The 16746-nt window shown below is 40.9% G+C and overlaps 1 protein-coding gene across 1 annotated transcript in view; it reads right to left on the reverse strand.

Annotated features, from left to right (window-relative positions):
• Nucleotides 1-16746, reverse strand: part of LOC112556882 (low-density lipoprotein receptor-related protein 4-like) — a 454098-nt gene that overhangs the window by 154910 nt on the left and 282442 nt on the right. Inside the window, exons 24-25 of the mRNA XM_025226300.1 lie at nucleotides 597-727; nucleotides 75-234 (exon numbers count right to left, since the gene is read on the reverse strand). Coding sequence (XP_025082085.1) covers nucleotides 75-234; nucleotides 597-727 — 291 coding nt within the window. The remainder of the gene's footprint in view (nucleotides 1-74; nucleotides 235-596; nucleotides 728-16746) is intronic.

Here is a 16746-nt window from a genome sequence, read left to right on the forward strand (position 1 = left end):
ATGGGGCAAATGAAGTTGGTCATTGTAAAAGTAAATTTGTTGCTGTAAGGTAAGGAAAAGTGATAACAACTTACTTTTCAGGTCCCCAGTCCGTGACAAACAACTCATTGTGGTAGATATCCAGGCCCATGAAATATGAGCCTTTCTGGTTAAAACAAACTTCAGAACGTTTACTGTCCACATCCGTCCATCCTATCAGCTGTGTGACTGCATCTGCCCAGTAAAGTCTCCTCCCTTCAAGTGCGCACCGGTTGATCCACCCGTTCATATATTCATAAATGCATTCATGCATCACATACATACGTATAAACACAAACAAAAGTATGAAAGATATCAGGAATGAAAAGAAATGAATATTCACAATTATGGATCTATTTTTGAAAAGTAAAGAAAGATGATGTACAAACAGACAACAAAAATTCATCGATACACAGGCTAAAAGAGAAAAGCCTGCTTTATACAAGTAAATAATTTGTTAAAGCAGGTAAGCAAAATCAATTAAATTATGATGGGGGAAAAAATTAAGAACAAATTTTAGTAAGTTCACATAAAAATAAGCGATAATTTCAAGAAAAATAAAAAATCAAACATCTTACCTTCTGTGTCCAAAGCAAGACCATGAGGACGTTTAAGATGTTGAGATGAGGAAATAAATGTCTGACGGTGCGAGCCGTCATAGTTACACCTCTCTATTTTACTCCTGACAGCGTCACTCCAGTACATCACGCTGTTGTTTGTGTAAACAATTGAAAAGCGATTTAAAATAAATTTTATCTCGCCTGTTTGAAAAACTACTCAATGTTTTTCAGTTGAGCTGTTATCTTGCGAAACAAAGATTTGTATATTTCCTAAGTATACAAGGATTTCAATGTGTTTATTATTATTTACAAGTCTTATTATAGTCACCCATTGTGTTTGTCCAGCTCGATGTCTATAGGCTGACCAATGTCTGAATCGACGACAATATGATGACTGCTGGTGTCCAGTGATATCCTTCCGATGACCTTGTTGCCATCGTCGGCGTAGAACAGTAGCCTGGACACAGAGTCCACAGAAAGACCCCATAGAGAACCTCCTTAAAAACAGTTAACAAATGAGTGTTTATGATAATATCACACTAACTACCTCAGAGAGTTTTGTCACTAAAACAACAACACAATTTTCTAGAACCAAAATATAAATTAACATATATAAGAGCACGGTGTGTGTAAATTACTTGACATTGACCAATACTGCGATAATGTTGAGAGTCGCTTATGACAATGATATGCTATTTATCGTTTTTAGTCATTTAGATATATGGGTTTGAGTTAGGTGTCATTTTTTCAGTTTTTATTCCATTTTTGACAGTCTTTTTGATTATAGAATGCATAAACAACATGAAACACTACCCCATCAAACAACATAGACACAGAAAATACATACTTTTACATGTACATGTACACAAAATCTTTCATCAGACTTTCAACATTCTCTACCATATGCAGAAAGAGACTGTTAATATTATAAATCTAGATACAACGGTTTTATTTTGTATACATGCAAATTAGTGTAAATATATCATTTAAGATATAATACATGACATAGAACAGAGGTAGACCTAATTAGACAGAGCTTCCTGACAGTCTTGAGAGAAAAGTTGAAAATGGGCGAAAGACTTACAATCTGAGTCAAAGGTGTAGGAGTGACTTAAGATATTCTTTTAATTCAAGAAACGAGTTCGGTGAAATATACTGCGCTCCTCTAAAATCAACACAAACTCCTGAATAACATAGAATTGTAAGCCCAGGTACAGGTCTTTGTAATCTCTTGTAAGAAAGAACACGAGTGGGACGCAGTGTGTTGTCTGTGACTTGTGTGTCGTCTCTGACAAAGTGTAATCATTAGTAGAAAAATAAGTGATATAAAATCTCTTTATTATTATTATTCAAAGGGTTTTAACAATGTTGGAACAAGTGTAACACATAAAACCAGGTTGCATGTAAGTGACTTTACCTTGAGTAATACTGCGAAAAACACGAGCATCGCTGCCATCAAGGTTAGCGGATCGAATGGTCTTGTCCAGTGCATCTGACCAATAGACACGACCGTCTACTGCATCGTAGTCAATACCATATGGGATCCATAGACCATCAGGACGGATTGTAACATTACTTCCAGTGTCGATGTCTATGCGATGGATGCCGTTATAAGCGTCAGTGACAAGGAGAAACTTCTGTGGAATGATTGCTGTGGACAAGATAAATTTTCTGACATTCTTCTCACCATAACCAGAGTAAGGTTTGATATTAATATAACGAGCATGTGTTAAAAGTCTTATAGAAGATTTTGCTTCTTCTATTAAAGAAAAAGAGTAGAAGATAAAAACACAAATGGAAGGAATCATAATAAAGAATAAAGGCAGCTGAAAAAAAGAGATCAGAGACAGAAGAAGAGGTGAAAAACTAGGAGAAAGTAGCAGAAGAAGGGACAAGGAAGACGAATTATCTTTTGGATTGTTTTGGCTGTCGATATTTCTTGTTGTGTGCAGTGACAGTGTTGTCTACAAATACCCAATGGGCCGTAGAAGAAGGAAGTAAAATATTAACAAACCAGTCAGTTTTGATCAGCTTCACAAGTTAAAAAACCTTGCGTTGTGTTAGTGTTAACTGAGGGTTTTTTCAACAGATTAAGCTTGCATTTCAGAAGTTAACATTTCGGAGAGACAGACAATAGGACAGAGAGACTTAGAGGATGAGATTATTTAGTTAGTACGGGGAATGACAAGGTTTCATTTTAACGACTTTCCCCTGAATGTACCCAAGTCGTGGTTTTGTGGACAGATTGTGGTTCCCGTGATGTGAACTTTGTGTTTTGAGAAATTTTGATGAGTTTAGTGCTTTACCACCTTACACGACATCTGCCTTGCATTGTCCTGTTTATCTCATCGTTTCTGCCAGGGTTTTAATGAGATGTCTGTATAGAGCACGTAAACACAGAGAGGCTGATCCTTGTAGACTTTAATATAAAATATTATTCTATATTCTTGATCATGATGCTTTTTTCTGAGAAGAATGCTTCAGTTATAAGATATTTTAGATAAAATTACTTTTGTTATTTCTTCTCGTTTAAAAGTAGTTGTTTTTATTGCCGCCTTTTATTGGAAAGGCAGACTTGTCATGAATGCCCGGCGTTGTCGATGGTGGTGATGTGCTGTATACACTAGTGGACACGACTGAGAGAGCGTGTAGGTCGTGCGGACGAATGACAGCCTACCTCCCAGCAACGCTCCTTAGGACGACTAATTATTTCTGTCCTTGACCTATTCAGGCAAAGTTTACGCATAACGGGAAGACCAGACGAAAAGTAAAAGAACAAACTTGTAGCGATTAGGAAATTGCTGTTTACCTGATGAGTAAGTTGCATTGAAGCCAGTGCCTGACTGTGAGCCAGACCGGAATCTGATCCACATGGTGTTAGACGTGGACCTCACTCTGTCCGGAACACTCGTGTTACAGAAGATACCCATAGACGGTGACGGCTCGGAGCTTCCATCCCGGATCTTAGGATGTGAACATAAATTCAATGAAGTTACAAAGTAGTTATGATGATGACTGCTAATGGCCATAAGCGTTTAGTTGTTTGTCATAACAAAAAGAAACCTAAATTGACACTCGGTCACATTGACTTTCCTTCAAGCATATCGTTGTTAAAGATATACGATTTACTATATACTTAAAAAAGAAGTTATGTTAAAGTTATATTTAACCTGCACTTTCCCATAAATTCTTTTTGAGCATAATTTATGTAGAACTGAAAGACTTTTAAAAGTCCTTAATATATAGTAACAAACCAACCACAAACCTGCAGAAAATCGAATCTGCAGTCTTCAGTTTCAAGTGTCAGGAATGTTAAGGTGATGCGATAGCCTGGTGTTGTCTTTATTATGTAAATGCATTCCTCAATTTCCAGGTCCTGTCTAGTATATAATGGAGACGAAATGAAGCCACTAGGGGAAATATATTCACCACATCCTGGAAATAAAGAACAGTAACATTCTGTAGCTGTACCGGACATCAACAAAGTAAGGTTATTTAAGTTAAGTTTATAGTTTGTCTTTAAGCGTGTATGCTCATCTCTAAATAAAATCCAAGTTGTTACTAACGGTGATTGATGTATTTTAAGAGGCATATCCGAAACCGACAAACAACAAAAAGAAGAAAAAAAAATAAAATAAAATTATACTTAATGTAATATTGAAATTCATTTCTGTTTCAGATTTCTTTATCTGACTAACAAGTTTTGCAAAAAAAAACTATATCCTACTTTTGACCAAAACTAATTAGTTCTATTATGTATTTCATAACTCCATTTTCTCAAAATTTATAAATTATTTGTAATTATTATTATGAACTTGATCAGACAATTTTTTACCTGTAATGTATCTCGAATACCTGGGGAAGTTTAACAGGTCTTAGCAATAATCGTCCCATCAGTTGATTACAGCATTGCTTTCTGTCCGATTCCTTAGAAGTTGCTTTTGTGATGTCATCTTGTATCATTCTCTCCTCTATGACATGTAATTTGTTCTCGATCAACTTTTTCTGAATGGAATAGTTTGCCTGTTTGTGTTTGAAAGGTGATTTAAATTTCGCATGTTTTCTCCTTTCAAGGCTGTCTTGGTCACAGAGAACTAGGATATCGTCCGTGACCCAGGGTAGTTTCTTTTTTTTTCGACTCCTTACAAGTTATTGGGCTGTTGACAGTAGCACCTCTTTGACGCTTACAGCTATTATGTCTACATCATAGTCCACCAAGCTCAGTCTGGCTGCTTCAAAAGATTTTGGGGCAGTGTTTAAGAGTTGCTCATGGATGGCTAACACAATGTTATTATCATTCTCTATGTCAGCACCTGGATACTGTTTCTTCGTCTCGTGCCCTACCTTACAGCCCTGCGGATAGTTGATGGCTGTCGGGCCCTAGCCACGGCGATCTGTTGCTGGATGAGAAGGTGGTCTGCGGGTCTTAATTGCAGGTCATGCGCAATGGCGAAAGTCAAAGGACGGACAATGCGAATGTCTTTGCTCTCCGGACTATTGGGCGACAAAGTGAGGATAGTACCCTGGAGACCGTTACCTTCATCCTGACCGTATTAGCCATCAGTAGAGACAGGCCTGTTGTAAGGCAGGTGTAGCGCTATGATAACATGTGTGTGGAGCCGCTCAGTGGCTGTAAAGGTGATTTGCGGACATGTTGCTGCCTTGGCGACTGCTGGTGGACATCTGAGTGTTGAAGTAGTAACACTGGCTGCAGCAGGGAGGACTGGTGACGTTGGGGTCACCGGTCTGTATAAAAGGTGGGTTGGAGACTAGTGCTGGGGACAAATATTTTCTCGCAACTATGACAGAAAGTTTATGGTGAACCTGGTTCAGCAGTAGGCTTTGGCGGGAACGAAGGAGGAAATTTACTCAGGCCCGGAATACCGAGAAAGGAAGACGTGCCTGAGTCACGAGTGTACATCTACCGACTGAGATTGTTTTGTGTGTAGTAGAGGGTAGAGTCCATCGACGTTGGGCGGCGCGGTACTGACCTGCTTATGGAGTAGCCTCGCCTAGACGAGGTATGACATCTTTCAATGTATTACTTATGGCATTGTATCAGATCTTACTTAAGTTGGAAGTTGTAGACATAAGACAGAAAGATGTGTGAATAGAAGAATATAGGTTAGACACTGTAGTATAGTGTAACCTCGAGTTACAGGTTTTAAGTGTATGGACTGAAGATCTGGAGCTCTATTGGAAAGAAGGATCGCCTCCCAGTAACATTCTGGGATCAACGGTTTTGGTTCAACACCCAGCAGCACGTGGGCTAGGAGCTCAGTGATGTCCCCGCGGATTACCTCCCCTGTTACTCCGGGAACCGCCTGACCGACACGTCAGTGTGTACGTCTAACTTGTGTGTGTCCGTGTTTTTGGATTGTAGTCGGTGGGACATATGGAGAGATTGCGAGCTACCCTACGAGGGACGATAAACTGTGAGTGTATTTGTGTATTTGTGTATTTGTGTACTGGATTCTTGTTGGCGAGACATGTGGAGTGCGAAGGACCCTTGGAGGGACGAGAAACTGGAAGTAAAGTACTCAACGATCGCTGGTGCGATTATAAACTAGATAATAGAACTGGAACTTTTTGTTGACGAACAGAGCTGTGTGAGGAGTGTGATTTACACACATGGATTGTACGATTGGATTATGTCGAGATTGATCGGGGAAGGCCCCGGATTGTAAAAATTGTCTGTATCATTAGCTGTGTGAAAGAACGCGTATTTGTGTGGTATAAGTGTGTTGTAGTGCGACCCGAGCCGTGACAAACACACTTCACTCGTAGTTTACATCCGATTGTCCTTAGTCACCTTTCTACGAGGTCCGCCAACCGGTTCCCAGTCACTTAATCCCTAGACACTTCATCCCCGACATTTAATCCCCGACACTTCATCCCCTAGACTTTTAATCCCTAAGCACTTAATCCCCAGACACTTAATCCCTAAACCAAATCCTTAACTAAAAAAATTATGAAGTCAGCGAAAAATTTAATTGAAATTCAAATTCAAATCATGCTTTTAACTTCAACGTCATTTGAACATCTACAACATTAGTTAAAGTTTATATAAGCTAGTAAATGTAATGTTCTTCAACAATATATACAGTATTTACGTATTTACTTGAAGTAGCATAGAAGTTCCGGCATGCGATCATGTTGTGGCATTGACTCTGCAAGCAATTCGAAGGAATCAACAATGTCTTCCTCACGTACACAGGCAAGTGCTGGGAGGCATCTGACCATTCCACGTAACTCGTCGTCTTCATCGTCACTTCTCATCCCCAGTTCAGTGACTTTGCATAATACCGCTTGACTTCAGTGACAGTAACAGCCCGTTACTCTACATGACTAAAAGCGGTCATCGCAGCTTTCTCAAAGTCTGTTACTATATATTGTCTCTGGAGCTGCATTAGGCATTAGCTCTCTAACTGCATCCAACAATCTATTATAGGTTGCACTTGATTTATAAGGATGAAGTGTCTGGGGATTAAAAGTCTAGGGGATGAAGTGTCTGGGGATTAAGTGACTGGACACCCCGCCAACCACATCATAGTGCGACAACTGTTTCTCCAGAGACTCGGATACCCAGCATTATTTCAGTCTTGGGACGATGTCTGGTTCATTATTAGACGACTTCCTGTTTACCTGTCTTCACTATTATAAACATCACAATGGCACGTGTCCGTTGTGTCCAGGTTCTCTAACCCAGGTGTTGTGGTTTCGCGTGAGTCTTTGTCTTCTTGGCAGTGCTCTCAATGTTAATGACCAAATGACAGGTGAGACTATTGAAGTAATATGTTACAAGACAATCACAAGATGACTGGACTGTGAATGTTTTATCCAACATGTTTTATGTAATACTATAAACGTGGTATTTATTTACCATCACGAAGGAACATGCTATCAGAGCTTTACAAGTAATTATGGAAAGATTGACGGGATTGTAAAAGAATTATGCAGATAAAAACATAAAAGACAAAAAGATGAATCATCAAGCAAACAATAAGGACGGAGAGGGTCAGAAACCTCCCGATTAAGAAAAGTGAATTAGTCACGTGACTATAATCACACTTATTGACAAATAGCTAAAGCAAGAAGAAATGTTAGAGACAATAGTTAATTGTCATTTATTTCTGTTTGTTTTAATACATATGTAGTCTCATCGTTTGTTGTACTAAGGTCATATTTGCCGTGAGCTCCAAGGGATGATAATTTAATGTACGAAAAGAATTAGGCCCTTAACTTTTATTCCTTTACTTTTATGGCGCTATGTTGATATAACAATGAAATGTTACTCAATTTATTTTAAATAAATTAATCTTTTGCCTGTTAAATTAAAGACAATTACCTTCTTTAAGTTGCAACTGACCTATTGTTTTTCTTGATAGAGGTTTGATGTTTGTTTAGAACAAACAAATAATTTGTCATCAATAATTTTAAAGCATCTGAAAGTTTCTTTACCGTTACATTTGTAATCAAAGAGATCTGATACATACCATGTGACTTGTCTAACAGAACAAGACACTTGCTTCTGTTCCCAGGAGTTGGTAGGCAGATGTATCTACAGCCTCCATTGTTGTTGGCGCATCCGTTTGGTCCTGTGATTCGAGAAATTAGAATCTTGTTCAAAGGAGAAGAAATATGCAACATTTTCAAAGTTTAGGTAGTTGTATCACATGCTACATATGCAGTACGAAGCGGCACCGTTTTATCTGACCACAAAACTAAACTAATCACTAACAGAAAAGAAAGCACAAACAAACTAGACAATACCTGTGGCGTCACAAGCAGCGACCCCTCCCTTTACATCTACATCCACTATACCCTAATCCAGCGGTTCTCAACCTTTTACTTGTGGCGACCCCCCTGACGAACACCGGTACGTCCGCGACCCCCCTTAGCCAGCTAGGTCGGTGGAAGAGCGGGGGGGGGGGAGCCTTAGCTAACCTCGAACCCCGCGTCGAGGAAATCAACAACGGAATAACAAAGTTCGTATCTGCAAAAAGTATAACTGTTAATGAAATTTTACTAAAGCAAATTCTGCGGTGCTAATAAATATTTTTTTATTAATTTTATTGGACACTCACTTTGATTAATGAGAAGGTTGAGCCTGCTTGCTGTTGCATAGAGAAGCGAACCTGTGTGCGATGTTCGTACCCACTGCTATTCGCAGCTCAGCCTCTGCGTCCACACGATTTCTGTATTGAGACTTCAGTGCTGCCAATGCTGAAAATCCTTGCTCACACATATACGAAGTTGAAAATGTTAGAAGAACTTTCATTGCTTTCTCAGAAAGCACCGTTGACGCTAATCCAGAATGTTGGCACTGGTGTTGTTTGGAAGACCATTTTCAGGGATTGGTCACTCGAAAGGTCGATGAGCTGCTCTTCTTCTTCCGTGGACAACCCGCTTGTGCTAGGATCAGCCAGAAATGGATTACGAATCCAATCGTATTTAGTCACATCAGTTTCAGCGAAGTAATGCTGAAACCTTTCTTGCAGTCCGTTTAGATAGGCAATAATTACATTCTTCACCTGATCAAGATTCAAGTTGTCAGCCTTGCACTTACACAAGCACGGAAACATATCAAAAATATTTTCTTGGCGTATCTTTTGCTCCACAACGAAATTTTTCGGACGAAGCATTCATCTTGTCAGTTGTTTGTAATATGGTGGTGTCTTTCCCTTGCAGAGACGTATTCACAACGTTCAGCTTCTCAAATATGTCACATAAATATGCCATTAGCAGCCATCGGTCCTTCTTAAGCCCCCATCCCGCACTGTCTGGTCATGGCCTTCTGTCAGGGACCTAGAGTACTAGGACTGACCACGTGCGAGGGCGAAAGGGTGTGAATGATGAATGTTTCCTGAATGCCTGCCTTTTAGATGTTTTTTAACAAAAGAGAGAGAGGTGTGACTGGAGAGGGAGAGGGGAGTCAGCGATGAGAGATTGGGGGAGAGAGAGGGCAAAAGGCGAGAGGAGGGAGATTGGAGGCTTAATTGTTGAGAGGGGGATTGTGTTTTGAGTTTGGAAGTGAGAAGTCACTGCATGCCGAGACAGTGGACTTGAATAGGGAGAAGCGATTTGGAGTTTGATCGCCCTCACCACTCGTTACACAATCTAAGCTAATTTCACTAATACCGGTATAAGAAACTTTTAAAAAAGGACCACCTTCGCGACCCCCTTGTAGGCACGTCGCGACCCCCCAGGGGGTCGCGCCCCACAGGTTGAGAACCGCTGCCCTAATCCCTCACTGATCCCCCCCCAACAGCGTCAAATAGAAACGCTTTCTCTCATCATCAACAACAACAACAACAACAACAACAACAACAACAACAACAGCCGTTTATCTGTGCTTCAGTTTGACACGTGGTGCAGCGATATTGCCAATAATGCAGACAATGGTTCGGTGAAACAGTTAGTGCCTTTGAATCATGTATACAATCGAATCATGTATACAATCGAAATTTTTGATACCACTGACAAGTTAAATTAATCAGTTAGTAGTGTCAGGGACCAGTATTAGGGAAAGGAGGTTGTTGCCCCTGTCTTTCGTTTCTTAGAGATTGTTGCCCTTGCCGTGTATTTAAGATATGTTGGATAGCGTCGTGTGTTTCGCGTCAGAACCCGACGTCATTTTATGACGTAATTTAGTCGGACGCAAGTGAAAAATTTTTGGAAGAGAGGAGACGGCTGTGACAGGGAGAGAGTTGGATAGAAAGTGTGTGTGGTGTTCGCTTGGGATTATTGTGTGTGTATCGATCCCTGCAAGTTTATCTGTGTGGTGCCGGAGTATCTGTGTGATTTCCTGGCAGTATATTTGTGGTGCCGGAGAGTATCTGTGTGATTTCCTGGAGTATATTGTGGTGCCGGGAAAGTATCTGTGTGATCTCCTGGAGTGTATCTGTGTGCGTGCCGGAATTTACTTTGTGGTGCTGTCATGTGTTGACCCCCAGCAAATATATTTTGAGTCGTCTGTTAGTGTCTGCTCGAGTCAGACCTATTATTAGTAAGCTGCGGAAAGTATATGTGATTTCGCTGAACGATCGTGAGAGAGGATTTTACGTAGACGTGGAAATTGTGGTATGTGAGTAAGTAAGACTTTAATGAAATATTCAGAAACATATGATAGTTCGTAGAATATTGAAGGAACATGCTGTATGTCGTCTTGGACATGAAGAGAACTGTATGGAGTTTGAGATCGCTGTGTGAAAGATCTACTGACTATATAGTATATATTTCAGTGCATGATGAGATTGATTAAAGTTACTTTTATTTCCACGACAAATCTTTGTGCTTATGTGAAAGAATACGCAGGGAACTCGTGCGTGTACCAGAAGAGTGAGAAGGAGATTTTATAAAAGCGCGTTTCTGACATTGGTGACCCGACGTGATTTGTCGTGGGCTTGTAGTATATGATAGAAGTGTATAACTAAGTGTATAACTAAGTGTATAACTAAGCGTATAACTAAGTATAACCTCGTGTAGTAAGTTAAGTTGAAAATTAGATCACGGGCTACTGCGGTGAATGTACTCCCCGTCCCAGCTCTACGGGTCTGTGGAGATTGTACAGCTCAGTCCCACAGTAAGGATTAGTGTCTGTATCTACTTTCGTGCTTTGACTTCTTTCCAAGCTCTCTCTTCTTGGGTGGAGTGTGTGAGACATTGAAACTGAGAGTGGTGCTATCCTGTAGGATCTTCTTGTATTTTGAAAAATTTTTTTTTAAGGGCTTTCTCTAATTTCGTGTTATATGCATGTTACGCGCTTCTTTAATTGGTGATATGCTTGAAATGGTTTGTTTATTACCTTTAAATAAGTTAATTTTGATGTAGTTGATGACATATTGGATGTTGATACTTGAGAATTGATTTTGCTAACTATTGTGAACATTTAGTGAACCTGGGCACGTTTATAGGTGTGAAAATTGAGTGAATGTTTATCTATACTGTTTGATAATAATTGTAGATATTAATCTGGAGTAGGAAAAACTTAGAAAACATGGCAGAACCGACGAGGGATGTAGCTTCCTATGTAAGGGAAGGAGAAATAATGGCCTGAAGGACGAAGCCCTTACGAACTATACGTACAGTGTGTTGAGAAACAGTACAGATACCAGGAAAGGTTAGCCAACAAAGAAGAAGCAGATAGAATAGCCAGAGAGAAAGAAGCAGATAGGTTGGCCGGAGAGAAAGAAGCAGAGAGACAATTTGAATTCCAGAGAGAAGAAGCAAATAGGATAGCCAGAGAGAGAGAAGCAGATAGGATAGCCAGAGAGAAAGAGGCAGAGAGACGATTTGAATTGGAGAAACTTAGGATGGAGTTGGAGCTGAAGAAAGAAACCTATTCCGGAGTATAAGCCAAGAGAAAACTGAGCGCCCCTTCAAAAGGCTATGTTTCCTAAACTACTAGCATTTCAGGCGAGGACAAGATACATGGACTCCTATCTTTTATTTTTGAAAACCACGCCAGAACTTTTCAATTGGCCTAAAGAGGTCTGGCCTTTTATACTTAGCCTCCCATTCTTCATGGTAAAGCCCTTACCCTTTATCACACATGTGTCGACCGAATAAACCCTTGGAACAGTTCCTTACGAAGATCTCAAAAGGAGTTACTTCTTAGTTCCGAAATACAGAGGAAGGGATACCGAGAAAAGTTTCGGACAGTGCGGCCCCAAGCCCGGAGGAATCCATGACTGAATTCCTAACTCGACTAGCCAGTTTGGCCTCCCGGACCCGATGGATTACCCTCTCCGATATTCCAAAGGACTACGAAACCTGAGGACTTACTACTAATGAGAACAATTTTATGAAAGTGTGTCCACGGACCTGGTAGTATTTTTACGGAGAGAAGCTTAAAGACCGTTACATCTGTGGCGAGCATGCGAACACTACCGCGTAGGCTCACCCCACAAATCACTGGCCAGGCGAGCCGAGCGAACCATGTTCGCCAATGTGGGTGTAGCATACCACCAGCGTCTCCACCTACGAAAGCTCGGCAGGACCGACGGCAATACCATGCGAACTATTTCCGCCTGGTCGTCGAAAACCACTTTTAATAATATAACTCGAAACCCACGGGGAAGTCACCCTTCTCACCACTCCCAGGGGGACCAGAAGGAACATCCCTCCCCGCCTCACCATCTCGAAGAAAAAAAAATCCAGGACATCCGGACCGTGGAACCACCTGCACGCCCATGTTACAAACTGTTTCGGCTACGGACACATTGCCAGAAACTGTCCTGAAAACCGCCGAGAGGTAACGTCAGAGATGACTCCAGTGAAAGTAAACCATCCCCAGCCAATCTTGGAATTTTATGCTCTGCCACCACGCAAGCAGAACTGGGACACCTAGAACTTTATCCCGGGACAGTCCGAGGTAAAACCGTCCAGGTGCTGCGAGACACTGGCGCAACAACAGCGGGAATTCGTGCTGACCTGGTTCAGGACCACGAATATCTGGGTCACAACCAGGCCTGCATAATGTTAGAATGTTGAAACTTTCCCCGTAGCTCGGTATTCCGTAGACACCCCGTTTTATAAAGGTTACTTAAACTGCTGTGTAATCAAAAACCCTGTAGTGGATCTTATTATTGGAAACGTCAGAGGGGCCCGCCGCGTCACCTCCAATTTACCCGAAGGGGACATGACCTCAGAAAGCCCAGTCACTACCGGAGCCCAGTCTCAGCCACACGCCAGGCAGCTGCAGCCCCGGAATAATCCCTCCGTTCCCAGAAATTCGTCATCAACACATGGGTGGGAGAAGGATGACCCAGGCCGTCCATCACATTGGACACCTCTAAGACAATGTTATAACTGCCAGCGATATGGCCACATAGCCAGGTTTTGTCACTACCATAGGGCTCAAGACAGCAATGAAGCTTCCATGAGAAGGAAGAATCCGTTTCCAGAGAGTGTCACTGCTAGGTGTACATCCTCGAACAGACAAGAAATGGCACAAGAACACCCATACAAGGACAGGCTAGAAGGCAAGCTACTCGCCATATTGTAGAGTCTGATGACAACAACAAAATTCACGTATGTTACCAGTACAACAGCCATCAATACAGAGAGAATCGGCTCTTTCAGGAGGTTCATGAAGAACCGAAGCACAAAATCAACGACCTTAGTGAAGAAATGAGAACGTTACCACAAAGTTTACCGAACTTTAAAGAAATACTGAAAGTGGTGAACGCAGATTGCAGAGAGAAATCAGTGACCGGGACAAAGAAATTAATCGGCTTCAGGCTGAGACAGAGTTTTGGCGAAAGGAAAGAGATGAATTGTGTAAACACCAGTGGGTGATAGTTAGTAATTTTGAAGGAAGGGTTCGTGAACTTCAATTAGCTCATAAGAAACAGTCTGACGACCTACAGAGAACCTTAGCCGAAAGCAAATTCCTCAAGGAACGCCTGAAGAAAACATGACGAAAGAAATTGAGAAATCTGTCAATAATAGAGAAATCTCTGAAAATGGAGATCTCAGCCAAGGCTAAGACAGATCAAGAAGTTCCTTAGTATTGTAGTGAGAAAAATGAGCCAAAAATGTGAACATTTTTGTTTTGTAAGAGGGGAGGAATGTCAGGGACCAGTATTAGGGACAGGAGGTTGTTGCCCCTGTCTTTCGTTTCTTAGAGATTGTTGCCCTTGCCGTGTATTTAAGATATGTTGGATAGCGTCGTGGTTTCGCGTCAGAACCCGACGTCATTTTATGACGTAATTTTAGTCGGACGCAAGTGAAAAATTTTTGGAAGAGAGCAGACGGCTGTGAGCAGGGAAGAGAGTTGGATAGAAAGTGTGTGGGTGGTGTTCGCTTGGGATATTGTGTGTGTATCGATCCCTGCAAGTTTATCTGTGTGGTGCCGGGGTATCTGTGTTGATTTCCTGGAGTATATTTGTGGTGCGGGAGTATCTGTGTGATTTCCTGGAGTATTTGTGGTGCCGGGGTATCTGTGTGATTCCCTGGAGTGTATCTGCTGTTGGTGCCGGGAATTTATTTGTGGTGCCTGGGTCATGTGTTGACCCCAGCAAATATATTTTGAGTCGTCTGTAGGTGTCTGCTGAGTCAGCACCTATTATTAGTAAAGCTGCGGAAAGTATATGTGATTTCCGCTGAACGATCGTGAGAGAGGATTTTACGTAGACGTGGAAATTGTGGATGTGAGTAAGTAAGACTTTAATGAAATATTCAGAAACATATGATAGTTCGTAGAATATTGAAAGGAACATGTGTATGTCGTCTTGGGACATGAAGAGAACTGTATGGAGTTGAAGATCGCTGTGTGAAAGATCTACTGACTATATATATATATATTTAGTTGATGATGGATTGATTTAAAGTTACTTTTATTTCCACGACAAATCTTTGTGCTTTATGTTTGAAAGAATACGCAAGGGAACGCGTGCGTGTTGAGAGAGTGAGAAGGAGATTTTATAAAAGCGCGTTCTTGACAAGTAGGTTCCTCTTATTCTGCACTCAAGATACCTGCCAATGTACACCTGTGAATACAGGCCTCTGAAGCCAAGTACCTGAGGAGGATGTAACGAATCTGCTACAAGACACGCAAAACCAGTTACTTAATACAGAACACGGTTGTCACCTGGGACATCGGTAAACCTCTTCTCGTAAGAGTGAAGAAGTTTAAATTGTTCTGTTGTTGCCATGTTGTTTTGGCCAGCGCCCTACGACCGCACTTCGGAGATAAAGCGACGGATGTAGTGGAGAAATAAAGGAACTGACTGGGGAATGTGAAGGAGTCGATCCACTCACAACCGCTTATAGCAAACCCACGTGGTGTGACCGAAAGATGAAAGAATGTACGAGTGAAGAAAATGTATGTGAGTAGAGAAGTCTTTATTGAATTTTAAGGTGCGAGTCAATAAAGGACAGACAAACGAAAGAAGACATGAAAGAAAAATATTATCTCCTTTGCATTTCTACAATAGACTCACCATTTTGTTTTAAAGTTCCGCAGTACTGACTGTTTACTGACCTTTACATGTTGTTTCCTCGGCATAGACACGAGCATCGTTTACTCTCCCTTTAACTTGTACACTCGCCATCATTGTTTTATTCTTGCCAATGCGATAGATGTGTGTTGTTAGTGCCAGATTTCTGTATAAAAATAATACCAAGAAGTATAAAACTTTCTTTCTAGTTGTGTTGCGTTAATTTTCTTTCCTTGTATTTATTGGTTTAAAGGAAGCTCCCAATGTAAAAGCTGCTGGTAGTTCGTCAAAACATAAACAGAAATTTAAAATATACTCAAAGTATCGCAGGCACAGTACTTGAAAATGTATTTGTTCCCTATACTTGATAATAATGCATAAAAGACACAAAATGTGTAGCAATCAAAGATTTTCACGTTTTTTGTTAGCATGAGCACAAAATTAATAGTTTTAAATTGTACTTTATGAAATGGTCCGTTTACTAGTCAGAAAATTATTTTAATCGCATTATGAGCCCTATTAGTTTAGAAGCTGTTGATTATATTATTCATAGCAGTTTGAAAACATACAAAATATTCTGTAAGAGTCGTTTGGCTGCAGATTAATATACCAACCTGTAACAAAAATCCACAGTGAATCCTAAACCTTCCCTAATTACATAAATCACTGGACCTGCTCATTATAAACCAAAATAGGTTTAATGTTCCCCCATGTCCCCCTTTCTCTTGCCAGAGACAGGTAGCTGTCAAAGGGTCCATAAAAATTTGTAAACTTCACAAATAGAAAGAAAGCATGAAACACAATCGCAATAGCACTCACTTGTTAGCTCCCCAGTCCGGTACAAACAACTCATTGTGGTAGATATCCAGGCCCATAAAATATGAGCCCTCCAGTTTAAAATAAACTTCAGAACGTTTGCTGTCCACATCCGTCCATCCTATCAGCTGTGTGGTTGCAGCTGCCCAGTAAAGTCTCCTCCCTTCACGTGTGCACCCATTGACCCAGACGTTCACACATTCATAAATGCATTCATTCATCACAGACATACGTATAAACACAAACACAAACATAAGTATGAAGGAAATCAGAAATGGAGAGACACGAATATGTACAATTCCAGTTCAATTTATGCAAAGGCACCCGCTCCACGCCTGCTCAACTGAACGATCCTGTGGTTTTGAGGGATAGCTCAGCAGGCACGGTCCCGCGGGACGCAGAGAAGG

Source organism: Pomacea canaliculata, linkage group LG2, assembly GCF_003073045.1.
Source record: "Pomacea canaliculata isolate SZHN2017 linkage group LG2, ASM307304v1, whole genome shotgun sequence".
In the NCBI taxonomy this organism is placed as follows: Eukaryota; Metazoa; Mollusca; class Gastropoda; order Architaenioglossa; family Ampullariidae; genus Pomacea; species Pomacea canaliculata.